General features: G+C 46.4%; 7 protein-coding genes across 7 annotated transcripts; 3 read left to right on the top strand and 4 right to left on the bottom strand.

The window, feature by feature from the left end:
• Positions 1–1,270: 1,270 nt before the first annotated feature.
• On the bottom strand, positions 1,271–1,701 carry LAJ45_04488 (uncharacterized protein; the record flags this gene model as incomplete). The annotated part of the gene is made up of 3 exons (XM_046114068.1): positions 1,271–1,424; positions 1,505–1,573; positions 1,685–1,701. 3 exons carry the CDS (start codon positions 1,699–1,701, stop codon positions 1,271–1,273), a joined length of 240 nt encoding a protein of 79 aa, XP_045972590.1.
• A 912-nt stretch (positions 1,702–2,613) lies between these two features.
• On the bottom strand, positions 2,614–9,064 carry LAJ45_04487 (uncharacterized protein; the record flags this gene model as incomplete). Its single annotated transcript, XM_046114067.1, has 7 exons — positions 2,614–2,619; positions 2,667–2,895; positions 2,955–4,365; positions 4,435–4,714; positions 4,783–7,020; positions 7,095–8,337; positions 8,445–9,064. The coding sequence occupies 7 exons, from the start codon at positions 9,062–9,064 to the stop codon at positions 2,614–2,616; spliced, it is 6,027 nt and encodes a 2,008-aa protein (XP_045972589.1).
• Positions 9,065–10,539: 1,475 nt separating this feature from the next.
• LAJ45_04486 (uncharacterized protein) lies at positions 10,540–12,010 on the bottom strand (the record flags this gene model as incomplete). Its single annotated transcript, XM_046114066.1, has 2 exons — positions 10,540–11,391; positions 11,600–12,010. The coding sequence occupies 2 exons, from the start codon at positions 12,008–12,010 to the stop codon at positions 10,540–10,542; spliced, it is 1,263 nt and encodes a 420-aa protein (XP_045972588.1).
• Positions 12,011–12,533: 523 nt separating this feature from the next.
• Positions 12,534–14,602, bottom strand: LAJ45_04485 (uncharacterized protein; the record flags this gene model as incomplete). Its single annotated transcript, XM_046114065.1, has 4 exons — positions 12,534–12,671; positions 12,738–14,315; positions 14,389–14,533; positions 14,595–14,602. 4 exons carry the CDS (start codon positions 14,600–14,602, stop codon positions 12,534–12,536), a joined length of 1,869 nt encoding a protein of 622 aa, XP_045972587.1.
• A 2,599-nt stretch (positions 14,603–17,201) lies between these two features.
• Positions 17,202–18,619, top strand: LAJ45_04484 (uncharacterized protein; the record flags this gene model as incomplete). The annotated part of the gene is made up of 5 exons (XM_046114064.1): positions 17,202–17,269; positions 17,362–17,989; positions 18,048–18,311; positions 18,369–18,507; positions 18,564–18,619. 5 exons carry the CDS (start codon positions 17,202–17,204, stop codon positions 18,617–18,619), a joined length of 1,155 nt encoding a protein of 384 aa, XP_045972586.1.
• A 720-nt stretch (positions 18,620–19,339) lies between these two features.
• On the top strand, positions 19,340–19,750 carry LAJ45_04483 (uncharacterized protein; the record flags this gene model as incomplete). Its single annotated transcript, XM_046114063.1, has 1 exon — positions 19,340–19,750. The coding sequence occupies one exon, from the start codon at positions 19,340–19,342 to the stop codon at positions 19,748–19,750; it is 411 nt and encodes a 136-aa protein (XP_045972585.1).
• A 682-nt stretch (positions 19,751–20,432) lies between these two features.
• Positions 20,433–22,437, top strand: LAJ45_04482 (uncharacterized protein; the record flags this gene model as incomplete). The annotated part of the gene is made up of 8 exons (XM_046114062.1): positions 20,433–20,523; positions 20,588–20,607; positions 20,665–20,787; positions 20,858–20,966; positions 21,028–21,431; positions 21,493–21,729; positions 21,781–22,019; positions 22,074–22,437. The coding sequence occupies 8 exons, from the start codon at positions 20,433–20,435 to the stop codon at positions 22,435–22,437; spliced, it is 1,587 nt and encodes a 528-aa protein (XP_045972584.1).
• Between the last annotated feature and the right edge of the window lie 3,636 nt (positions 22,438–26,073).

The following is a 26,073-nucleotide window of genomic DNA, read 5'->3' as shown; positions in this document are numbered from 1 at the left end:
TACATCTATGAAGATGAGTGACGCGACCAAATCTGCAGTACTATTGGCGTTTTCAGCAACAACTTCGTCTATTCGGCGAAATGTTGCTCCGCAAAGAGTAAACTATTTAGACTATATGTGGCTATGGAATAGTGGTCCACATAAATCTATTTAAACTTATACACACATAGGTTTCTAGTAGCTCTCTACTTTTGAGATGACATAATTTTTAGATCCATGATTGGGTTTTGAAGTTTGCTGGAAAAAATATAGAATGAATCATCCAATAAGCGATCTTCGGATAAATCAAAGGCTACGCCAAGTCTTTGGAGATCGACGCGTCCTTAACTATAAGGCTGAGCTTAGTATGCTCTCGCCTACGGCCTAAAGGTTGACCCGAAGATAGATGTTATTGGCAGGCTTCGCCGTTATTTATTTTAGGGCATACTTCATACTCTAAATCTTGTGGGTGGGTTTATTAGCATTTGTAGGTCAGTATGCGAATATTGTATGGCGCATTAAGTACACAAGGGTTAGTTTTGCATACCATATTAGTTATGATGGATGGCTTTTTAGGGTACGTTTGTATTTACTAAACGCATGTACCGTACTTAACTACATGTACATATCCCAATTAGTTATGGCTAAGGCTCTGTTCGGACCGCCCGAATTGTTGCAGATTTGTATGGTAGAACAATGAAGCAGGAGGAAAGCTCTGTAATGTGGTGTTCGGACGAGTTAAGGACAATGAGGTTTTGGTGGCTTTCAAATAATTGCATCGAGAGGTAATTATTGGGGCTTAGTAAAGAGTCCTCTCTGATGATACCTGGATCCGATCCTCAATGTTGCGGGGCCTGATAATTTTGTCTTCCGAACTTCATCAGGCCGAGAAATAATGACTTATCTGTCTCAGGTCAGTTACGGACCTTCTTCTTTCAGGCGCATTATCATTTCTTTCCTCGTCCAAACGGAGCCTAAAATTTCAGCTTTCTCGGGGCCGCAGTTATGAGCTCAGACTAGGTTCTGCAAGGCACACCACACACCAGATCATATCTCTGGCTATGTAAAATAAGACTTCATAATCATAGTGTTATGTTCCCATAAAGGACTGTTTTCCGGTACTACACCTCTGCCTGCGTTGTCTTCACGTTATATCACTCGTTAGAAAATGCAGTACCACCGATAATTGTGAAATTTGAGTGCCCTCATTAAATGGGTGGGCTTAACGTGGGATCGCTGCACAGGGAAAACATTATATACAGTCTACATAGAAAGAATTTATTGTGCACAATCAATCCTCTTCCATATTATCGGCCACATCCAGTCCATCTTTGCCCAGCGCATCTCCAAAGACCTTTCCGCCAGTAGTGATAACCTCCTTCTGCAGGCGCCGCATCTCCCCACCTTCCTTCGCTAGCGCTATCGTCTTGAGTAACGAATCGTTCCTTCAAGGTCATGGTAAGTAGAAGGAAACAAGAACAAAGCGCGGAAAAAGAAAGAAAAAACAGAACTGATGGTTTCTTACAATTGGTCTACTGTCATCAAGATCTTCTGAAGCTCTGTTAGGATCTCGCGTTGAGTGGTCGTCAAGGAACTATTGCAACACACCACGCGCGTCAGCAAGCACTACGACGACCACACCCTCTTCCGGCCTCCCCTTCCCCACTGCTGACATTGCCTACCACTATCGTTGCGAGTCGCTCACCTTTCATCGTTGGGCATCTTATCTTCTGGGTGCTAGTAAGAGTTTTGAAAATCGCATATACCAGTCTGGTAAGTGTGGTGTGGAGTCCGTTTGTTCAGTGTATCCAAGCTCATTCCAGTGGTAGTTGCACAACAACCACATAAACACCTCCGAAGCAAAACAAAAAACAAAAACACAAAATGCTCCGCCGCAAACCAACCCCAATCAAGCTCACAACTGATGATCTCATCCTCTACGACGAATTCAAAAAGGCTCAGGATACCAAGAGCGAGGCTAGCAACAGCTTCCAGGAGAGTCTGCAGAAGGTTCTGGTCGCGGTGGACCAGAGAGTGAGGCAGAAGACCAGGGAGGAGAGGATGGGGGTTAGGCAGTAATGTGTTGAGGGAAACAGTGTAAAAACATGCCTATTACCTTTTTAGTTTACGAGTATTCATATAGCTCTTCTAAAGTACGTCGAATGAGCTAAATCAACGGCTGTTTAAGATTAATAAATCTTTCTTATGTACAAGCCCTAAATTCTAGTGATTCGAGTCTTAGATTTTGTGTTCTCCTTTTTATTATTTGCTCTTAGCCACATACCTATGTTCTTATCCGCCACTCTGCAGAAGCATCTTGACTAGCCAATGCAAGTCTGTCTAGATTGAAAGATTAAGCAGGTACTAGCTACAGATTACATTTTCTGATAAAACAAAATAAAATAAGAAAACCCCTACCTAAATTAGTACAAGGCGAAAAGGAATATGCAAGCTAAAAACAACATAACAAGACTTTTCCACCCAGAAACACCACATTGCTCCAAGTCCAATAAGTCGTTTAAAGAGGAAATAACTCTATGAAGGAAAGAAATAAAAATAAAAAAGATAAAAGAAAGTAAAGTATCATTTTAGGGTGTCCTCCGTACGTTCATCCCACTCATATCACTCATCCTCCTATCTCTTACTCTACCACGCCCCATAATCCCCATCCTCTTTACTTCTCCTACTCTTCTCAAGAGATTCTGCAGTGCAATCCTCACATCTGGTCCAGGCTCTCTGTTCAACATTTCCACGGCAAGTGGGTAGAATGTGTCAATGTGCCTGTCGAAGTCCCTCTCTGGAAAATTTGTGTACCCCTCCATCACATCTACTACCACTGGTCGCCAAGCGATAACATTTCGCTGCTGAGTCTCTTCGTCGAGAATTGTATAACTGCGAAGGATGTCCACACAAAGCCTGCGTTAAATTATTATTAGTATATTTCTATGCAATGGTGATTGGAGGGTTAAACATACGGAATCAACGCCGACTCAATGGCACCCCGACTCTCTCTCCTTTCTCGTTGATCATCATGATACATCCTCAACAAGATACTGACATAAGTTGAGGCACTCCCGCTCTCCTGCTTCAACAGATTCGGTGGCTGTTTCATAAACCCTTCCCTCCACAGTTTCATGCGCAACTCCTTATCGCTATTGAATCTTCTTGCGAACGTAAAGCTCTTCTTCAATACTCCCATCAGCCTCAATAACTCCGTACTTGGGATTTCACTATACACAGCATCGTTCGAGAATAGTTCCGAGACAGTCTCAATCATAAGGAGTTGCAAAACACATTTCGTGATGATCTTGTTGAAAAACCTCCTCCTTGCGGCTGTAACTACAGGCTGCTGAGTCATTTGCTGAGGGCGGTAGTCTTCGAGATCGATGTTCTGGGCGTTTCGACCTTCGGGTGAAGTATCAGAACTATCGTCGCCCAGCATAGGTGTCGACAGTCCGTTAATCTTCAGCGCATTCTCTCCGTCCGCATCCTCTTCCATGACTGCATCATTGAAGGCCCCCTTTGGCTCATTTGGTGGGCTCTGGTTAGCTCCGCTCACTGACCTGGCACTGCTCCCTTGTGTTGCCGCCGAGAAGAGCTGGTCTGCAGTGGTTATCTCAAAGAGTTGAACGAACGCCGATACAATTTTTGTCCAGTGTTCTGGTCTTAGCTTCTTCACACTTTGTAAGATCAGTTGTTGTAGGCAGCTGCTGCCTATCCTTGCGATTGTATCGTTCTCTTGGCAGATGCAAGTCACCAAAAGGTCCAAAAACCCGTCAAGCATCCTCTCCAGCAAGTCGAAATAGTGGGTGAACAGCGCGATCAAGTTTCGTAACGCCTGAATCATAGTTGTGCTCAACCACATGCCTACTGCCTCCTGGGTACTAAAATGTGCCATCTCGCTCCGACTCTTCAGCACCATGAAGATGGGGAATAAAAGCTCATGGCATATTGTATCCCAGAAATCCGTCGGGAAGTCCCCACCGTACTTCACAAGTATATCAAAAAGATAACCTAGGGCTCTTGTCCTCGCCTCCAGATCTTCACCCGTCATGAGAATGTCATGGAAAGAAAACAAGACCGGGAACCAGAACTTGATCATTGGATCTTCCTTCACAGTTCTTATCATTGCTGGGTTAAGTTCGTCGCCGAGCGCGGCAGGCTTCTTCGTCTGCGAAAGTGGGCATTCCGGACATGAAAGCATATCCGGAACTGTACCCTTCAACGTTTCAATTGCTTGCAGTGAGATTTTCTGGAACCGTTGATTTTTCGCAAATTCAGTGAGACAGACGATCATGTCTGTAAATCCGCCCTGTGAGACAACAACACCAAATCTGGTGCTATAAATCTTCCTGACGCTATCGAAGGCCAGATTCACAATTTGGTCTGTGAAACCACAATCACTTTTAGCATACCCATTATAATTTAGAAAATCGTTGAGCGAAAACAACATACCATAGTTCTCCTTCGCCGCGTATGTAAAAGTTCCAAACATAGTCCTCCAACCACTTTTGATTTTGTCGCCTCTTGCCTGCAACATCTGGCTGAGACACCTCAATACCATATCTTTCACTGGCACAACTGCGTTGTTCGCCATAACATGTTGAAACGGCTTCAAAAAGTCCTTCTGGAACTTAAAGTGTGGGAGCTCCTCGATCTCCAAAAATCGCATGGATAGTTGACGTAATGAATCCAATGCAAAAAAAACCACAGAAGTATTTGTATGACATCCGACCTATGTTCTTTATTAACTCCAATCTCAAGAGCACAATTCCTCTCGGGTAATGCTTTAGGGGGACAAACCTGATTGAAGTGCTCTCCCAGGATATTCCACAAGTTACTCCACTCAACCCTGATTCTCCCCATGTTGTAGTAACTGATTTCTACTAGCTTTTGCAAACTGAACATTCTAGGATGCTCGCTCTGACCAGAACTTTGGATCTCTTGCCAAGACACCTCACTCAATGCCCTTACAAAATCAACGATAGCCTCTCCCGTCAATTTACTGGTGTTGGCAAAGATCTTGTCAACAGCTATAATAACTTCACGACTCCTGCTCTCCTCTGCTACCTCGGCAACATAGTGTGTATTGGTCTGTGTTCTAGGCCGTGAACGCATAGGGCGCTGGGATTGCATGCTGGAACGAGATCTTGCGTCGCTATTGGCATCGGGGTGGATGATACGGCCCTTCGTGACATCTGGAACTGAGCCCTCGTCAACGCCAGATGAGATGAGTTGGAAGCGTTCGAGCTGGGAGATGCAAGTCAACACATCTCTCCATGAGGTCTTGAGGAGGTTCCCTTCTGTCTGTGCGACGTCAAGTAGGACCTTGAGAGCCTCCACGTTCTTGCTCTTCATCTCGCTGAGATTGTTGAGATGTGTAAACTTCGCGAGCGCAGTGACAAATGCAATCCTCGGTGTCTCAAGATCGAAAAAGCAAGCTACTCGAATAGCGAGCTTGAATCCCTCCATACATAATTTTATCATCTCAGTCTCGTTGCTATCCTGTGCCGCTCCTGAAAGCCCTGATAATATCGACATCCAGGTCACTTCAAACATTGGTCCCACGTGTTTTGAGGAAGACGCCGCGATATATTTTGATAATTGTGGCCTACTTCCGTTCTTTCTCTGCGCCTTGAGTAGTGTCTTGAACAATTGTTCTGTCTTGTTCGCCATTTCCTCACTCGCATGAACGTAGGCCTCTCTTTCTAGATCCCTTCCGGCGTTTGCTAGAACTCTTCCAATACCCTCGACAATCCCGCCACCACTCTCGATGATTGCTGCACCCCTTGCGGCCTCCCTTTCCTTCTCGCCTTCGAGCACAATCTCATTGTTTCGGATCTCCTCGTAAATTGCGAGTAAGTACTCCGGTGGTAAATCGGCATTATCATTGATACCACGGTTGTTCTTCACAAACTCATCTGGTGTCATTCGTGCTCGCCCCTTTAGCTTAGCGCTGTGCTGATCTGTGTTTAATAGAATGACCGAATACGCCAACACATACGCAGTATCTGCATTCGCAAAGGCATTTGGATTCCCGCTGATGTAACGTTCCGCAAATTTCAGCATGAAACGATCGATTTTTTGGGCCTCTCCAGGTAGACGGAAGGACTGGAGGAAGCGACGGAGAGCATCGACGAAACGCATGCGAACGAAGTCCATTTGATCGACGAATGCGTGCATTGCTGCTATATTTTCAGGATCCCCCTCCCCAAGATACTCACCTATCACCTTTTTGTCCAAACTGTTATTGTTCTTCAGTAAGAACTCGGCGATATTTGCCGGTGTTTCGGACTCTATAAATCCACCTTCCACCAATGCTTTAATCCCTCGTTTGGGCTTAAAGTTGAATTTTTTGATTGCTTCGACGAGTGCAGTCTTCCTTTGCTTAGCCTTCTCAAGTTGACTCGGGTCATCCACCATCTCGTTCACATCCACCGACGAAACAGACCTCTCAAGTTCTGGGTATGGTGTTCCTATGATTGGAGTGCCGACAGTAGACAGCCGTGGTGAAATATAGGTGTTATCCATGCTGTCCCTCCCGTCCTGGCTCTCCCTCCCTGCATTCTCCTGTAAAACATCTACAAATCCTTTCTGTGACCAAGTAACTAAGCTCTGCAACACAGCTATCAAACACTCCAAACTTTGTCTTTTCAACGTATACTCAACAGGGAACGTTGGATCCAAAGTACTTGCAGGTGTAGCTGCGATGTTTGCTGTGGATAAGCTTGGTGGGAGTGAGAACCCGTGATGCTTGTTGTTTTCGTTTTTCTTCCGTTCTTCCCCGTATTGTTGTTGTTGAAGTTCTGTAATAGAGACTTGTGTTGTGGTGATGCGTGAAAGGTGTTCGATAAGGCGTTGGAACATGTTATCAAGTGCTGTTCGGTCACAATCATAGTTGAGATAGATTTCTACAAGCGCCCTTGGATCTGAGCAGATTCTTTCTAGGACACTGAGAAGGTATTGCTTTTGCTGAACACTACTATGACGGTTGTCAAGAATATTGAGGTAAATTTCTTTCAAAAATACCTCTATTTCTTTCTGTTATTTGTATCAATAATTAGCACCACCCCTTTAAAAGCGAGAAAATATTCCACCTGGAACTCTCAACGAACCTTCAGCATAACCCTCATGCTTCCTACTAATAGCCAAAATATCTCACAGCAAACCTCAAATACTAATCCGACCGCACTCGCTGCATTCCTTGAGAGCGATAGGCAGAGATACTGCTTAATGGCATGCACAAATCCTGTTGCTTCTGCACTGCTACTTGAGCGTATTGTGCTCAACGGACTCACAAATACGATCATATGGCTTTTAAGTATTGTATGTAGCAAATGCAGACTGAGCAGTTTGCTTCTCATCCCATGGCTTTTCAAGTCCGCAACTTGCTCTGCTGGTAGGGTTTTGATGGAGAGTTTACACATGGCTCTAAAAACTAAAAACGCATCTTTAGTGAATACTTCGTCCTCGTCTTCTTCTACGCTTGTAGAACCTGAAGGTTGAGCGTTTCTGTGCGAGGATGAACGGGTGACGGTAGTCGGCGCATTGTCAGCAATTCGCTCATCGTCGAACGATTTTCGGTTCTCAAAACTTTGCAGCGTGATTTTCTCTGGGACTTTTTCTCCTCCAGCTGAAGACAGCACCTCTGAGCCCCCGACAACACTATCCCCATCTATGCTTGAGGGTCTATTGGGCGCAGCTGGGGATTCATTGCCGCTATTAGCAGATGCAGCTAGATTTGCTTCCTTCATTGCAATCCGGATCTTGACACGCTCGAACACTGTATGAACCATCTGTGTTAATGTTCCTTGTGCTGTCATTTGGTTCGGGCTATTTCGTGAAAGAAGAAAGATATTGTAGGTTTGTCTGACAGCCTTCAATAGGCCTGCGCCGTGCACAATTACTTTGTCGTTCAGGACTGCTGCTAGAAGGGCTTTGATAATCTGGAGCTGCACCATATCTGGGGTTGTGTCGCCCTGAAAACAATCACAGATAGTTTCAATTGCTTTCTCAATGAGCGGCGTTTCAGGCGCTGGCATCTTCTCATTTCCTCTTTCAGGTTCCGCCGGGGGTGCCGGCGGTAGTATTGAAAAGTATGAGTAGCTGATAAGTTTCCCGATACAATCCAGCGCAGTAGTAACAACAGCTGTATTTTGGACAGTACATGCTATCTGTAATGGCTCAAATACGACTGCTGGATCCGGCGGTAGTTGGGGAGCTGCATCTCTGATAGCTGTAAGAGCCCGCTGCACACTTTCTCCTAAAGACTTTCTCCGCTTCCCTTCTTTTGAAGCGCCGATCGATTCGAGTGCTTGGACTACAAAAACCATCGATGATAATGACGGCTGCCCTGCACTATTATTCGTAGTTAGTGACGCGGAAGTGACTCGCGCAGAGCTCGTGGTAGGTGCATTTTTTGAGGATTCGCGCATAGGTGTGGGGGGGCAGTCCGTGCTTCAGACTGAACTGGTCGGTCTGTAGAGATTGGGAGTGGAATTCCAGCTTTTGGGGTAAGTGGTGGGTTCGGAAGAGGTGGTAGCTCCCGGTCCCGCATGTCCGGGACGGAGACTGTGGGAGGCGGGGACTTCTCCGGAGATGAAGTGGATGCTTCTTCCGACGATTTCAGTGCAGCTGCTTTAGCTTCAATGGGGCTGTTCTTCTCCGGTGCATCCGGGGGTGATTCTGTTTCTTCAACCTTTTCTGTAGACTCCTCGACAGGAGACGTCGATACTGGCGTGGACTCGACAGGGCTGTCCTTCTCTAGGTGTTCATCCCTTTTTTCTTTTGCCTCCTCTGCGGGTTCTAAAACAACGGGAATGTCGGCTATTGGTGTAAGCTTAGGTTGAGGAGCTTCGATTTCCTGCTCCTTTTCTTCATCCTCTTCGTGTACATCTGAGATCTTGACCTCAGTGAAGCTCTCTTCGTCGTCAGAAGCATCCCCGTTCACAGTTACGGGTACTGAACCCGTAACCATCTCAGTATGCTTCGTCTCCGCTGTTTCCTTTGTAGGCATCGAGGTAGACGGTGCCTCAATACTGGCACTAACATCGACGTCAGCCCGAAGATCCTTTTCGTCGGACATGTTTGCTGTCGCGGTCGGAGTGACCGGTATTGGATTCCTCGTTTAATTCGTGCTTCTGTTATGATGCGAGGGCGCTTTTGTGTCGGTGTGGTAGGTAGGAGATAGGTACACGTTAGATGTGGTTCTTGGGTTTCTTGGGTGGTGATGAGGTGACGGGAGTTCGTCGTATTTCTCCCACATCTACTCTACTAGCACCAAGGATAGGTCCGGGTTGCAATGTGTCCGGCTTACTTTATGCAGCCACTTGGGGAATTTATTAAAATAGCTCTAACGGCGTTTCTCCTTACTTACCCGTCCAATCATAAAACAATTATTGCACTTTCGCAATCAGTTACTGCAGGGCCCGACAATTGGCAGCGACTTGTTTATCTATCCCGACCACATGGCTTCTTCTTTCTCTTCTTCTCTGCATTTCCCGGATTTTGAATAGTTTGGGGGTCACGTGAAGATCCACCTAGTACTCTAGAGCACAGGATGCGATCAACTCTGAGGATACAATGTATATACTGACGCGTGGCCTATCGAGATAACAGTCTGGAAAAACTTGCCCTTGAAACACAATAAATTCTACTCTGCATATTACCATAAAACTTGACCGCAATGGCCGTGCATCCGGGATCGCGGTATAATTCTGTTTGGGGTAGGGGTTTGACGGCGGGGAAGTTCACGCAATTGATTACGTAGTTCTACCTAGCGAGCACTCGGGCAAAGGATTTAGCTAGATATCTTATGATTACGATTGCAGTCACGCAGTCACGCAGTCACACGAGACCTAGATTCAGTCATTTATTGTCACTCAGTATGGAACACCACGATAGTGATACGGCAGCAATTCAGGTAGAGTACATGCATTTCCCACGCATCACTTCATAACAAAAAATCCCTGCCCGACACAACCGCGTTTGACAAGGCATTATGTCCGGAGCAGAGCCTAATACCTATAATATTGTCTCGACGTCTTTCGATAATACAAGCCTGTCTTACTGGAGCCCTAACGGCCAGATTGCCACTGTCACTCCCAACTAGACGGCCATAAGATTACCGGGTGTGAATATTGTCGTGATACTCATTTGCCCTTTTCTCGGGTCCGACATCTTATGCTCTTCCCGCATAATCTACATGTATCTAAAGTTACTCCTCCCACGATGTCGATTCAGATAAGGTACTACCTACGGGCGACCGCTTATCCAAGGCGGTTACCGTCTGGAACACAAAATATCACTCGACATCGATGCTACATTCATCCACCCATATATACCGCACGAAACATAAATTAACTAGATAGTTGAACGTCCAAACTTTTGTACAATTGGCCTCACTAGATACTAACTATAAACCCGACAAGTGTATGCAGCCCAATAAAGTAAAAAGGAAAACAAAAACGCCAATCTACATGATATTTTCGCCTTGAGCCCAAGAAAAGAAAGCTGAGTACTTTACGTTTATGTTGCAACATTGATTCAATAGGTGGTCCGCTATACAGACACTGAGGCCTGCTCCGGAATGGCCACAGTAGCAATCTCCGCCTCTCTCTCGGCAGCTGCCTTAAGATTGGCAGCCGACCCAACTCCTCGCTCTGCCAACTTCCTCCCCTCTTTTCGCGGCGCTACAACACCTCCTGCAGCCCTCGCAGTCGCACTCACACTCTTTGCTTTCTCCACAGCTTTTGTAGTTGCCTTTCCCTCCACCGACATCTCTTCCACGATGGCAGGGGAAAGAGGCTCATATGGGATTCCCAGAATGTCGCAAATCTGCTCGTGTGTCTTCGCTTGGTGCACCTTTTGGTAGATGGGATCTTTACCGGGTATGATCCTACCCAATACGAATTTGGTATTTGTAAAGTGACTCTCAATCTTCACGGCAGTCTTGACAAATTCATCTGCTATTTCTTTCCATGGCAATGGTTTGTCAGGAAGGAATACACTCATGTTAACCTCCGCTGCGCGGGCGATCATGCACCCATCGACACCGTACTCATCGCAGAGCTGGAGCGCGTGAGACCGGCTTAGGACGTCACCATTAGCGATACATTCCACGCCTGCCGCATGGCAAATGTTTGCGACGTCTGCAAGGACATCGCGGATCGCAGGATCACGGGGGCGCTGTGGGATGGTACGGCAATGTAGGGTAAGCCGGTAGATACCGGTCGTGCAGAGGCGCTCCACTAGCTTTAGGGTCTCGGAGTGGGGTTCGAGCAGGCGGATCTTAACGGATATGGGGAGGGAGTGGGGGATTCCAATTTGAGTGACGAGGGAGGTGAGAATAGCGACGAGGTTATCGGGGTTTTTAAGTAGCCCGGCGCCCATTCCGGCATGAATGCTGAAGTGCTATAGTAGATATGAGTACGAGAATAATTATAAATGAAGGTACCGGGGGCAGCGGGAGCAGTGGGCGAGTGGAGCGGGAGTGGGGTAGGGGTAGGTGTGTCTGGTGGATATCGACTATGTATAAAGACATCATGAGTGCAGGCGACTCCTCCTTGACCTATTCACTTCTCTGCTCAAATATAATTATTTCGCAATGGCATTCACATACCTTTGGACACCCTGAATTGACATCCACTCCTGCCACTACCGTCCCTCCCTCCCTCTCCCCATCCTCTCCCCTCGAAACTAAAACTTTTGCCGCCTCTACCGCCAGCTCCGCATTCGCCGTGCCCATCTGAAATACGACCTTGCCACCCTCGATCTCCGGGTGCGTCCTAAAAACCACCTTCTCTTCTCCCCTGGCACCGCCGGAGGGCTTGACAAAGTCGATAGTTCCAGTACGCTTGTTGATGACGCGCTTACAACCAATGATCGCTTTGTCGACAATCTCGGGACCCCAGACCATATCGGCACCGTACTTGAGTGAAAGAAGCCGAGTTGGAAGTTCTCCGGTACGAACCATAGGCGCCAGGATCACCTTTTTCGCGGCGGTGGCAGTGGTGGTGTTTGCAGCAGCCATGATGTGTGTAAGGGGTGTGTTTGTGACAGTTGCAAATAGGCGCTTGGTGGTTACAGTGGGGACTTTGAGGAACACTCCCCGCATAGCAGATATCGATAGGTGGTTGAAGGTATGGAGATTTCGAACTATGCAAGGAATGTAGAGTTTTTCTATGAGTCTAGGCTAATCTTATCTTATCTAGGTTGGCTTGGCGTGGCTAATTACTAGTCCAGTGGTAGTAATGAAGAATTGTAGTCCGTGATCATGAGAATCACTTTCAATACTTCAAGATTTGCTCGATTCATGCTCTAGATATCTCAACAAAAGAATTTACGCACAAAGTTATGGTTTTCTTATTCTACTTATTTACGAACGTGGGTAAAATAAGCACAACGCGTCTGCGTGATGTCAAACTAAAAACAAAACTTTTCAAACCCATAACCTGATATCTTGCCCACACCACTTATCTTTTCCAGCCCTTCCAAATTTGGGTTTTGATATGAAATAAAGAAATTTTTGAATCAACAGGAATATCAGAAAGAAATCAATGTACTCCATTCGCAGCAGCTTGTTCCAAGCCATTAATGTTAACCTTTATCTCTGAAGCCAGGCTAGACCTTGGAGCTTCAAGGTGCTCCTTTCGCTGTAGTGGCAGTGGCGTACCAGGACGAGATGATACGAGCTATATATCGTTGATTAGTTTCATTTCTATGGCCAAAAATATAAAAGGGTGATTGTTGAAATATACCTTACTAGCCGCACCTAAGACGGCAATCAAACTGGCCTGGGCCGCATCTTCGTGAATACCCACGCCCCATACCGTCTCCTTACCACCCTCCTGTGTTCTGATCAGGGACTCAATGAAACATGCTGCCTTCACATCCCTCCCTTGTCCAATAGCGTGCTCCTTGTAGTCCCTGACATCCAAATCGACACCTACCGACTTCAACGCATCAGCTAAGGAGGAGATAGGACCGTTTCCTATACCCTTAATTGAGTGCTCACGCCCATCCATAGAGATGATACCCGCAAAGGTACGGCGAGGAGTAACATTCTGTTTCCCAAGTCCCGGGGACGGCGAAGTGGAGCGATCAGTTGAGAATTCGTAGTCAATGAGACTGATTCTCGAGGGTGTATTGAGATGATACTCCGTCTCAAATAAACGCTGGATCTCATGTGGCTTCAGCTCGCGGGAGAGCTCATCTGCATGCTTCTGTACGACCTTTGAGAATGCAATCTGAAGACCGCGGGGCAAGTCTAAGTCGAGAGCACGCTGAATAACCCATGCCACACCACCCTTTCCGGACTGTGAATTGACACGAATAACCGCCTCGTATGTACGCCCGATATCAGCGGGGTCAAGAGGGAGGTAAGGAAGCTGCCATTGGCCATCTTCACCAACGCCCGCATCGTCGCGCACCTTGAAGCCCTTCTTGATGGCGTCTTGGTGAGAACCAGAGAAGGCACATACAACGAGCTGGCCCCCATAGGGTGCACGGGGGTGAACAGGGATCTTAGTGCAATCTTCAACCGTATCGATGACTTTGGTGATGTCTGAGAAATCAACATTGGGGTTGACACCCTGGGTATAGAGGTTCAGCGCCAGAGTGACGAGGTCGACATTACCGGTACGTTCACCGTGGCCGAAGAGGCAACCTTCGACTCGGTCCGCACCAGCCATTTGAGCGAGTTCTGCAGCGGCAATGGCACAGCCACGGTCATTGTGTGGATGCAGAGAAATACAGATCTTCTCACGCTCAGTGATTCCACGACAGAAGTACTCAATTTGGTCCGCATAAACGTTGGGAGTAGACATTTCGACAGTCGCAGGGAGGTTGAAAATGATTGGGTTAGACTCTGTAGGCTCCCAAGCAGCTTTAACGGCTTCGCAGATACGAATAGCAAAGTCAAGACGAGTGTCACTGAAAGTCTCAGGGGAGAACTCATAGGCCCATTCAGTATCCTGCGCATCTGGGTTGTCTTTGGTTAAGCTTCGGACAAGTTTTGTGCATTTTACGGCGAGCTCCAGAGATTGGTCCTCGGTCATGCCAAACACAATCCGACGGAAACACTCTGAAGTTGCGAGATATAGGTGAATGATTGCCTTTTTGGCGCCCTTCATAGACTCAATTGTGCGGCGAATGAAATCTTCTCGGCAAGGGGAGAGGACTTGGAGCCAGACATCGTCGGGTACAGCGCCTGGTGTCTCGACAAGACGGCGGGTGAAGTCAAAGTCGGTCTGCGATGCAGAAGGGAACGAAACCTCAATTTCCTTATAGCCGAGCTCGGCAAGCATCCTGAACATGCGCCATTTTTGGTCACCGTCCTATTTCACGAGGAGAAAAACTAAGTTAGCAAACTATGTATTTGCGCAATTTTTGTGTAGAGGTCTCAGGTACCATAGGATCAACCAACGACTGGTTACCATCTCGCAAATCTGTAGAGAGCCATCTGGGGGCCTTTGTAATTGTTTTATTTGGCCATTGGCGGTCAGGTAAACTGACAGGCGGGAACGGCCTGTATTTCGTTGCTGGATTTTTAAGCCTAAAATTTTTCTCAGTTTATTGAACGAATTGAGAGCTGTCTGGAGGAATTTGTAGCTTACATAGGCATTTTTGTGGTGTATAGTTGAGCTTTGAGTCACTCGAGAACTTATTTCCGTTTCTACTTTGTCTTGCGTTCAACGGTTGGCTCTGGGTGGGGACTCCTTATAAAGCGAATGAAAGAGGAGGGTGTTCTGTAATGGTGGCGTGCGTTATGTGGAAGGGAAGTTCCGAAAAAAATGTCCTATGCTGACGTCTCACGGTTGCTGGATCCTGATGGGTAATGCGAGCTGCCCCGCCTTTGTCCTGTCTACATGACTCATCAAGCTATTTTGAAGGATGTACGCCTTCATCCCCGCTCACTCGCCCCGACAACTGGGATGTTTGGATAGGACCCTACTGTTTCTATATATAGTACGAAGTACCCATTACTTTCTGGTAATTAACCTACATGTACTAACCACTGTTTCTGCAGGATACATGTATGCACCTATGTAGATACTTGCGATGAAAGCACAAATATTTGATAACCGGTCTTGGCGGTCGGACTACATGTACTAGTACCTACATATACATGTATCTTTTTGTAAGAAAAGATGATCAAAGTGGAAACTCGGAGCACAATAAACGCTTCGTAATAAATGTCCGTGTCGAGTACACCCACTCGGGTTTAAATTCACTGAGCATAACCAACTGGTCTCCGTGAATTCCTCCTCTAAAACAATCACAAGGATACGGCCTTGGACTAGCTGAGACCGCGGGGTCTCCCACCTCCATCCACCTCCAGTACATGTACTTGCTCACCTATATTACATATAGTTGACTAGCTCCAGTATATGTACAGGTTAATCAACTTTGCACTTACATCTCCAGTAGTTGCCCGTGGCAAGCTCCAGTAGTGGTACTTGGCTGGCTCGACTCTCATAGGGTACTCAGTTATGCCCAACTCTAAGATTTCTCATTTACATGTAATGGCCACCCGTAGTATAATTGATCCCTTATACTAAGTTAATACCGGCCGGGCATGCTAGTGTCATGCTCCTATACAGGTTAGGTATCCGCACCAATCAGACTACAGAAACTTCAGAAGAAATCAGTGAATAATATATAACTATAGGATTAGTGAATAATACGGAATTAAACCGGCATTTCAAAAAGAAAACCGTAGTAATACTACTCGTAATTTCATAGCGTTTCCGAACACGACCAATATTGCATGACATACAAAAAGGTGGATTTGGCGCTTTTTTGTATGGTATGCAATAGCAGTCGTGTTCGGAAACGTCATGAATTTACGAGTACAGTACGAAAAAAGGAGATGTAATAAGTACTGTACCAATATGGAATCGTGCAAAACTTCCGAATCCTAACTATTATACCATATTAATACTGTAACAATACCGTAACAATACGGTATTTTGCCAAAGATAGTACTGGATCCACCCGCTTTTTTGGTACTGTATATTTAATTTTACTACGTTAGCGCATTGGGGATAACGTAGCAAATCCACACCCTTTTTAGATTTCGGTATTGTACCTACATCTACATACGTGTACCTATTACATCTCACTCTATCGCCTCATGCTACCTGTGCTTGAAAACTACATATAGACAATCCTCGTTATCCCCTTACTACACAAAGACACACAAATATGGAAAGCTACTACTGCGTGACATAAGCACCCGATCGCCCCACCTTCTGCAAGTTGGATTAAATACATGTATTAGCCTCGTGGGCATAACTAAATGTACATGTACCTACATGTACTCTATATGGGGGGGGGGGGGATCCTGGGGGCAGAAACACCTGAAGCACACACCTTCTATAGCTTTGTGTTACAGAAAGTCCTAGAGCCCGATAACTTTGATTACATGTACTCTTCGGTATTGCGCCTAATTCCGTAGAAACGTAGACATACATGTATGTCCGGCGGAATCAACCATACAATACATGTAAGTATACATGTACATATATGTATACGTAATTGATAATGAACCCCAAAGCGTTATAATAACAGATCTCAAAGCTTTGCCTTTGGATTTACTTACATGTAGGTGGGATAGTATGCGAAATCGAGAGGGCTTACATCAGTTGCAAGTATTTTAAAGTACAGTACCAAATCGGGAAATATGCTGGTAACCTTAGTTGAGCCGCAGCCTTGGCAATACGGATCTAAGATTTTAATTACCCATATCTGATTTAAAGTGAAAGGTTTCGGAGAAGTTTGCCAAAAGAGATTCATATAAGAAGATGATTGGCACTGATTGCTCAGTATGAGGCTCAACCTTTCAGGCACTTTGCCTGCGGCAGGGACCACAAACATAGGCCCGGATGTCGCCATATCGGCACGAAATCGACCAGTCATAGATAAAGTCGCGATTTGCAATTGGCCAATTTGAAATGAGCAAATACGCCTGTGCTCTAATAATTTAATGGCATCGTGACTTGGCCAGTAAATCTTGACAATTAAATTGTAAAATGGCATATGCTAGGGACAGGGGCTCCTTGCATACCCGAAAGGGTCCTCAGATTGCACCATTCTTGTCCAAGCTAAAAAGAGCCAAATTTTTTCCCTCTCCCTCCTTTCTTCTCTTCTATCAACACAACATCCAACAACAACACTACTACAACCCGACCTCACACGAAAAAAAAAAATCCAAATTCAAGATGGTTGCTACTGGAACTTTCCTTTTCACCTCAGAGTCAGTTGGCGAGGGTCATCCCGACAAGATCGCGTAAGTTGTCACAATTCGTAGCACGAATACTACCCCGCTTTCCGGTCTTGTAAAGTTCATCAATGTTAGTTCCTGTACTTACAGTTTCACAGCGATCAGGTCTCTGACGCTGTTCTCGATGCCTGCTTGGCCGAGGACCGCCTCTCTAAGGTCGCCTGTGAGACTGCCACAAAGACCGGTATGATTATGGTTTTTGGTGAAATTACCACCAGCGCCCGTCTTGACTACCAGAAGATCATCCGTGATACCATCAAGGACATTGGATACGATGACTCAAGGAAGGGCTTTGACTACAACACCTGTAACGTCTTGGTTGCCATTGAGCAGCAATCTAAGGATATTGCTCAGGGTCTCCACTATGAGAAGGCTCTCGAAGAGTTGGGCGCTGGTGACCAGGGTATCATGTTCGGATATGCTACCGACGAGACTCCTCAGCTCCTCCCCTTGACCGTTGTCCTTGCCCACAAGTTGAACGCCGATATGGCTGCTGCCCGTCGTGACGGTTCGCTTCCATGGCTCCGACCTGATACCAAGACCCAGGTGACCGTTGAGTACGTTCACGACAACGGTGCTGTCATCCCTAAGCGCGTTGACACTGTCGTTGTCTCTGCTCAGCACTCTGAGGACATTACAACCGAAGAGTTGAGGAAGGAGATCTTGGAGAAGATTGTCAAGAAGTCAATTCCTGCCAAGTACCTCGATGAGAAGACCATCTATCACGTAAGAAATCTCTTTTACGGTGTCTTTGAGCTGCCCTGATTTCGCTAACCCAACAAAGATTCAACCCTCTGGTCAATTCATCATTGGTGGACCCCAGGGTGACGCCGGTTTGACCGGACGTAAGATCATCGTCGACACCTACGGTGGTTGGGGTGCTCACGGTGGTGGTGCTTTCTCCGGAAAGGACTTCTCCAAGGTCGACCGCTCTGCTGCCTACGTTGCCCGTTGGATTGCCAAGTCTTTGGTCGCTGCTGGCCTTGCCCGCCGTGCTCTTGTTCAGCTATCGTACGCCATTGGTGTTGCCGAACCTCTTTCTATCTTCGTATGTATAGTCTTTGCACGAGATTTACCTATATCTAACGTGCTGATAATCTATTAGGTCGACACCTACGGCACTTCCGACAAGACTAGTGACGAGTTGGTTGCCATTATCCGCAAGAACTTTGATCTGAGACCTGGTGTCATTGTCAAGGACTTGGACCTTGCCAGGCCCATCTATCTCCAGACCGCCAAGAACGGTACGTTTGCACGCTTCTTCCAGCTAGTGTTCGTTTTCCTAATCATTGGGTTATAGGTCACTTCACCAACCAAGAGTTCACTTGGGAGAAGCCCAAGAAGCTCGAGTTCTAGATCTATTGATCTGAACTAGCTTTCCAATATTTCTTTTGTCAATCTAACCTTTTTTCCTTTCATTTCCATAAATTAAGCCTTGAGTAATCGTCTTCAACTTCGATTACTTACTCAAAAAGGCTTCGGGGTATATTATTATGACAATTTCGGTAGAATGTATGGGGCGGGGATTGGTAAAGGCGTTTTTCAACAAGATAAAATCTGGGTATAGGGTAGGCGTGTCATTCAACATTTAAAAAAAAGTTGGTTTTGGGATCATCTTTATCGGTGCAGCATGGGTAATTTCAACCTTCTCGTGTCTGTTTTGGTTTGTGCTTTTAGTTAGTTGGCAAGCCTTTGTGTGTATGGTGCTATTTCTCAAGCGATCCGTATAGACAAATATAATCAATTTGCTAGCAAAATTGCCGCAGGAGCATTTAAATTGGCGTCACATTTTCAATTAAGTTTGAGCTTAACTTGATTCTCAGCTTATGTGTGAGGTAGTAAAGGTTACATAATATTTGTGAATAAGTCCAAGCGAAATCATATACCATCACTCGATTAAAATCTGACAGGGTTACTGCCCGTTGTACGTATAGTACGCATTGTACGCTTGTGCGGAAACACTGAAACAGGCTATAAAACCACATCACCTCCCATCGCTGACCTCCCATCGCTGACCTCCCATCCCCTATAACCATCACCCTTTCTCTATCTCTCATCTACATCAAAAGTTCCACAATGGCTGATGGTCAACGCTTGTTCTATCAAACCGAGACCGGTTTTTGGACCTCTGTCCCAGCTCCTGCTGCACCTCCTAATTTGAACGGCGTCTCTGTTACTGTTCAATACCATCAAGCCCCTCCGGCTCCTCCTGCTGCGCCAGTGATGTGGACTTATGCCCGGCATCTTGTGCCCCCACCTCCCCCTCCGGCTCCAGCCCCGCCAGCCCCGGCCCCTGCCCCAGCGCCGGCTCCTGCCCATATCGTCTGGCATAGTGCGTACGGATTCGCTACTCCTCAGCCATCCGCTCCAGCTCCAGCCCCGCCTCCAGCTGCTCCAGCTGCTCCTCCTGCTCCTCCAGCCCCCCCGGCTCCCGCAGCCCCTCCGGCCTATTTCAATAACACCAACTACAATATTGTCTTCCGCTAGGGAAGATATGGTACATTCGTAGTATGGGTTGGGGCTCTGGATTCAACGAAATACTAAGGAAGTGTGCGCACTCCCCCCTACTCCCCAAGATTACGAGGTTGACAAGTGCCTAACAAGTTAAAGCAGAGTTCTTTCCGAGTAATGGCACGGAATTATGGTGGAATTGTGGTGGAACCGGGAAAGTATCCTTACGGGTATCGAATTCTTGTAAACTGGGCATGGATGGATATCAAGATGTCCCAGAGAAAGAATGGTTTCATTTCATTCTTTTAGCTTGTCATAAAATAAAAAAAATCGTTCTCTTCAAACTGATCGCTCGTGTTTCATTTGTTGGTAAGGTTCATGTGACTTGTATTGTTTGCTCTTTTAGCATCACAAAGTTCTGGCTGTGACAGTTGGACGGAAACTTAAGCAATCTAAAATTTATGCATCCAATAATATGTGCAGAAATGTGTTTCACTTTTGGTCAGCTAAACTCTATATTGTGGACCGAGTCATTTTTCGTGAAGATCCAGATCTTATCTTATCTCGATAATCTCTAGTGGCGTGTGGCTTGGCAACGTACCTAGACCCTCGAAAAATAAACCCCCGCAGCTCCCCTCCAGTATTACCAAACTGTCCGGATTTAACACCATCAAAGTACAACCAGACCACCCCTAATATCAAACCCACCAAAACAAGAATGGCGACACAAGCAGGCTCTAACAGGGCAACCTCAAGTTTGAAGGAGAAGCCGATGGCGGTACGGACAGCAAATATCATTGCTGCCAGAGGTAAGGAACCTGTATCAGATCTGGATGAGGCTCTGGACTGACTGGCGGAATTCTATAACTACAGCTGTTGCCGATGCCATCAGGGTATGATAATTCGATTCCGGAATGGTATTCCAATGCTTACAGTTACGGGAGAGATAGACTTCACTGGGACCTAGAGGAATGGACAAGATGATTCAGAATGGAAAGGGTCACACACTGATTACAAACGATGGCCACACAATCTTGAAAGATATGGCCGTAATGCACCCAGCCGCGAAGATGGTATGAAGGCAAACTCCGGAGGGATTACGGTTTAGATTATCGTTGCTGATGGCTACGGTTGGGTGACTAGTTGGTAGATCTGTCAGCTGCGCAGGATGTTGAGGCTGGTGATGGTACTACTTCGGTAGTAGTTATCGCCGGAAGTCTTTTGGGTGCTGCACAGAAGCTGCTTGGGAAAGGTAATGAATAAAATTGAGATGCTGTGCATGTTACTGCCTATCTAACATAGAGATATGATAGGTATCCATCCTACAATCATCGCCGAATCCTTCCAGAGGGCGGCGGCGAAGGCGGTTGAGATCTTGACAGAGATGTCCACTCCCGTGGCTCTGACCGACCGCCAATCCCTCCTCCAGGCCGCCAGTACATCATTGTCCAGTAAGATCGTCTCTCAATACTCCTCGCTTCTCGGCCCAATGGCTGTTGATGCCGTGCTAAAGGTCATCAATCCTGCCATCGCTGAGAACGTTGATCTCAACAACATCCGCATTGTAAAGAAAGTCGGAGGAACCATTGACGATACAGAGCTCGTGGACGGCCTGGTTTTGACCCAAAATGTTATTAAGGCCTCGGGGGGACCATCAAGGATGGAGAAGGCCAGGATCGGTTTGATTCAGTTCCAGTTGTCACCGCCGAAGCCTGATGTCAGTAATATCCTTTCCGAGGGATCAGATATTGATGCTGATGATATATTTGACATTACAGATGGAGAACCAAATTGTCGTCAATGACTACCGCCAAATGGATAAGATTTTGAAGGAGGAGCGAACATACTTGCTCAACATGTGCAAGAAAATCAAGAAGGCCAAGTGCAATGTCTTGTTTATTCAAAAGTCAATTCTTAGAGATGCCGTCAACGACCTTTCGTTGCATTTCCTCGCTAAGCTTAATATCCTTGCTATTAAGGATATTGAACGTGATGAAGTGGAATTTATTTGCAAGGTCAGCTATTATTCTTACTTCCACAAGCAACGCTAATACGTCTACAAATAGAGCACCGGATGCAAGCCCATTGCCGATATCGATTCATTCACAGAAGATAAGCTTGGTTCAGCAGATCTTGTTGAGGAGGTTCAATCTGCTGGAGCACGTATCGTCAAGGTCACTGGTGTAAAGGCAGCTGGCCAAACCGTCTCTGTTCTTTGCAGAGGTGCCAACTCTATGATTTTGGATGAGGCCGAGCGTTCCCTGCATGATGCTCTTTGCGTTATCAGGTGTCTTGTCAAGAAGAAGTATGAAGCTAAGCCCTAAGGCCTTTAATTCCTCCAAAAACTAACTGGTTACAGGGCTCTCATTGCTGGTGGTGGTGCACCCGAAATCGAGGTCTCTCGCGCGTTGATGAAAGCTGCCCAGACTATCGAAGGCACTGAATCTGTGTGTTGGTCTGCTTTTGCGGAAGCTCTCGAAGTGATCCCGACAACCCTCGCTGAGAATGCCGGTCTTAATAGTATTCGTGTTGTGACTGAATTGAGGAATAGACATGAGAAGGGTGAGAAGAGTGCAGGTGTCAGTGTCAGGAGAGGTGCAGTCACAAACATCATTGACGAGAACGTTCTGCAGCCTTTGTTAGTTTCTACTAGTGCCATTGAATTGGCTGCGGAAACTTGTAAGATGATTTTGAGGATAGATGATATCGCGCTCTCTCGTTAGAGCAGTGGGGTTTGGGTTTCTAGTTTTTTTTTTAACCAAAAAAATGTAGGGCTAGAATAATGCAATCTCAAAAGTTTACCGGATATTCCTTGTCAGATACCATGCAGCCATGGGTTTTTGGCTAGGCTTGGCTTGGCACTTATTTAGTAGTAGAATCGGCACCACTTGTTGCTTTTGCGTTCTACTAGGGCGTTCTACTAGGGCGTTCAGTAAAAGGTCGTGAAAGCAACGGGGCGAACACCAAAGTTGAAGCAACACCATGAACTCACGAACCCATCCAAATGTAGCAATGACAACAAGAATCTTTAGTGAAATAGCAAATAGATACATGATAAATTAACCTTGAAATAGATTTCCTCCCTTCTGTTGAAACATTGATTTAGTTGGACCGCGTCACGTCAACTTTGGTGTTCGCCCCGTTGCTTCCTTGTTTTCACGACCTTTTACTGAACGCCCTAGTACTTCGGTATCAAGGGTGGCTAAAGCTGTAGTTTTCCTGTTTTGCTCGCGAATATGAACCCCTGATACCGAAGTACATGTGTTCAAAAACCTAAACTAGAAGCTTCCATGTGTTTTCCCTAGATAGGAGCTCCATCTTGATCGGTATCATCGGCGGGGTGCATTAGAATCATCGGGGTTTATTGGTATCTCTTATATCTATCTATTATCTAGGAAACTCCAACTAGCTCCAAGCGCTTTGAAACGTTACGCACCTCAAACCTACTACTTACTACTCAAGGAGTAGGTTTCTGGTGCGAAGGGGTACCAAAGAGTAAATGGAAAGAAAAGAAGGAAATGGAATAAACTTGAGCTCTGTTCTTTGATCGTGGTGGTGGTTGTGGTGGTAGTGGTAAGTTGTGCGTTGTGCGTTGTTACGTCGATCGATCAGCTTGACCTCCGTTTGTAAAGCTATTGTCTGCCTTGGCCTTTTACTTAAGATTTGGAAAATGGCCTGTGCATAACTCTGCTCCACATTTCAGGCTTATTGTCCCTTGTACTTGGGTCCCCCACATGGCGCACGATCTGTGGTAGATACGCGAGTGATACTTTATGATTCAAATCAAGGTTTTAGCTCCTTGACACGCTTCCCTCCTGGTCAGGGCCCCCAGACGTACCGGAGCTGCTGCACTTTGTAGCTGAGCATCGAAGTGGAGAAGCCAAGAGAAGGGCTGCAGAAATTCTGGTTGAGCTTGTAGGTCTTTCCGTTGAAAGATACGAATCATGTTCTTAACTCCAGCACATTGATACCGAATTTGGATGTTCTTGCTGCACTCCGGCGGGCTGACGTAGGGGGGATTTTTCATGTTGCCTTATATGTCGGTCTATCTTGAGGTCTAGTACCAGGACAAATCGTCGATCGGCGAATTAGATCGGATGCGTCCTCTGCGCATGAAGAAAAGAGGGCTACGCTTTCTTTTCTCTCCTCTCTGCAAGATACTAGTCTATGACGACGGCAGGTATGTAGCTACATTTTGTGTCGTATATGGATGCTCGAGGTTCTGGGCCAGCTCCCCACCCACAGTCCGATACCGATCCCCCTTACTTGCACCTGTAATTATAAGCTCACTCATTCTATTCGAGCGATACCATAAGCTGTGGTTTGCTTCCTGCGGGGATAATATAAACAGGTCCATTGTGCGCAGAGACCGGCGCGAGCCGTTCGGAGCGATAGTGCCCTACACACAGCTGAGCTCCGTCCTGCAGCGGTGTATCCTACATGAGAGGAGCTGCCACCCGGCCGGTTCGTAGAGGCGGGAGGGCCGAACGTCATTCGGGGAGGGAGAGGCATGGGGCCTAAAGCCAGCTATGCACACACACCAGGTGCTTTTCCTGCCCTTGAGTACGGCTTGTATGTAGACTGTTCGCACTCACGGCAGGAACAGAACAGTGGGAACAGAGACATCTACACATCGTATGGGTCTATGAGACAATCTGGAATCTGGTGTTTCACATGGGCCAAACGTCCCCCCCTCCCCCCGCCCCTCGTAGTGCGTGGATATACTGGCCGTCCATAATTCGTCGGGTGCGGTGCATGTCTCGGGAATGTTTCTTTTGTCGGTTATGGTACTTGCACCTGCGGTGTTGGAGTTCCTGCATTTTATGTACATGTATGTAGCTGTTCAGTCTGAACTTAGCGACGAACGGGCGGGGCGGGGCGGGGCGGGGCGTTCCAGCGATGGGGGAATGCAGGGACGGCTGCGGCCATGAGTGAGGGGTGATGGAAGGCCGCACATCCCACCCCACCCCACGCCGCCCCGGAATTACAATCGACCGTAAAGAGCTCAACTTGGCCATATGTCTGTAGATGCAAGTATCTAGAGCAGGAATTCGGGAGATATATATACTATATAGCGTGAGGGGCTAGCTAGCGGGTCCGAGTGATCACATATGACTGACTACATGTATCAAATCGAGTAGTGCAGTCTTTGGCGGTTTGAACCCGACGGCGAAGGTGGTGGCTTATTGTACGGCTACGAGTGAACCTGAAGTTGGTGCCAAGAGAGAGAGAGAGAGAGTGTGTGTGTGTGTGTATGTGTGTGAGACCTTTAATTACATGTATTTCTACTAGGCCACTTTTAATCTTTCTTATCAATCAGTTGAGTGTGTCTGCCAGCAGCCGCCGTGATCAATTGGAAAGATCCGTTCTGGCTGCGGTTGGCATGAGTCGATCTATATATACTCCATCATTCACGACCACCCACCCGGCTAACCCTACATCATGCCCCCCCCCCCCCCGCGGTTTTGTTTATACTAGTATTCCAGTAATTTTGGCCAAAAACCGTCCACACAGTATAGTAGGTACAAACCGAAACCCTCGAGAAAGGCACAGAATTTGAGCTCCGTGTGTGTGTGTGTGTGTGTGGGGGGGGGGGGGGGGTTTATGGAACAGCGGCTATTTCATTAGAACTGGTAGTACATCTGTATAAGAAACTCTATAGCTAGCTAGCTGCGGAACCTCCAAGAATTCAAGCACAGCACTATATCTATATACATGTATTTGGCTACGAATCGTGATATCCGATATATTCACACACAAAGCAACATGCAACACAGCGCATGCGCAGCCAACAGTATTTACGTATTCACGCAGCAACATACATGTATGCAGCCCACCCAGTACAGTGCAAAAATGCCCAATAACTACATGTACATGTAGTTACAGCAGCAGCAGCCATATATATCATCATGATCATCATGATCATCAACCCAACGGCAAGAACATCAGTGGTTATAACCACACCAATCTTATTTAAATAAAGAAGAAAAAAAGAAAATGCACATCTATTCATTATCATTATCCCAATGCACATGCAAACCGACCCGCTCGTAGGGGTAAGAGGAAAAAGACTACATGATATGATCTATTAACAATCCTCGGGGAGAAGAGAAAAAAAAACAGAGAAACAGGAACAGAAAGAGAAAAAGGAGATGCAACTCGTATAAGAGTGGGAAAAACGACAAGAACATACAGGTAGCCCCCCCCCCCCCCCCCCCATCTAAGTCCGTCGTAGTAGCAATGGCAATAGTAATATTCAAAAAGGAAAAGGAAAGAAAAGAAAAAGAAAGAAGAAAAAAACCCCTATGAAAGAAAAAAAAAAAAAAAAAGATATAAAACACAATCGCCAAAAACGCCAT

Source organism: Morchella importuna (genome assembly GCF_003444635.1).
Source record: "Morchella importuna strain M04M26 chromosome Unknown Morimp01GS011, whole genome shotgun sequence".
NCBI classification, from domain to species: domain Eukaryota; kingdom Fungi; phylum Ascomycota; class Pezizomycetes; order Pezizales; family Morchellaceae; genus Morchella; species Morchella importuna.
This window is presented reverse-complemented; position numbering and strand designations above follow the sequence as displayed.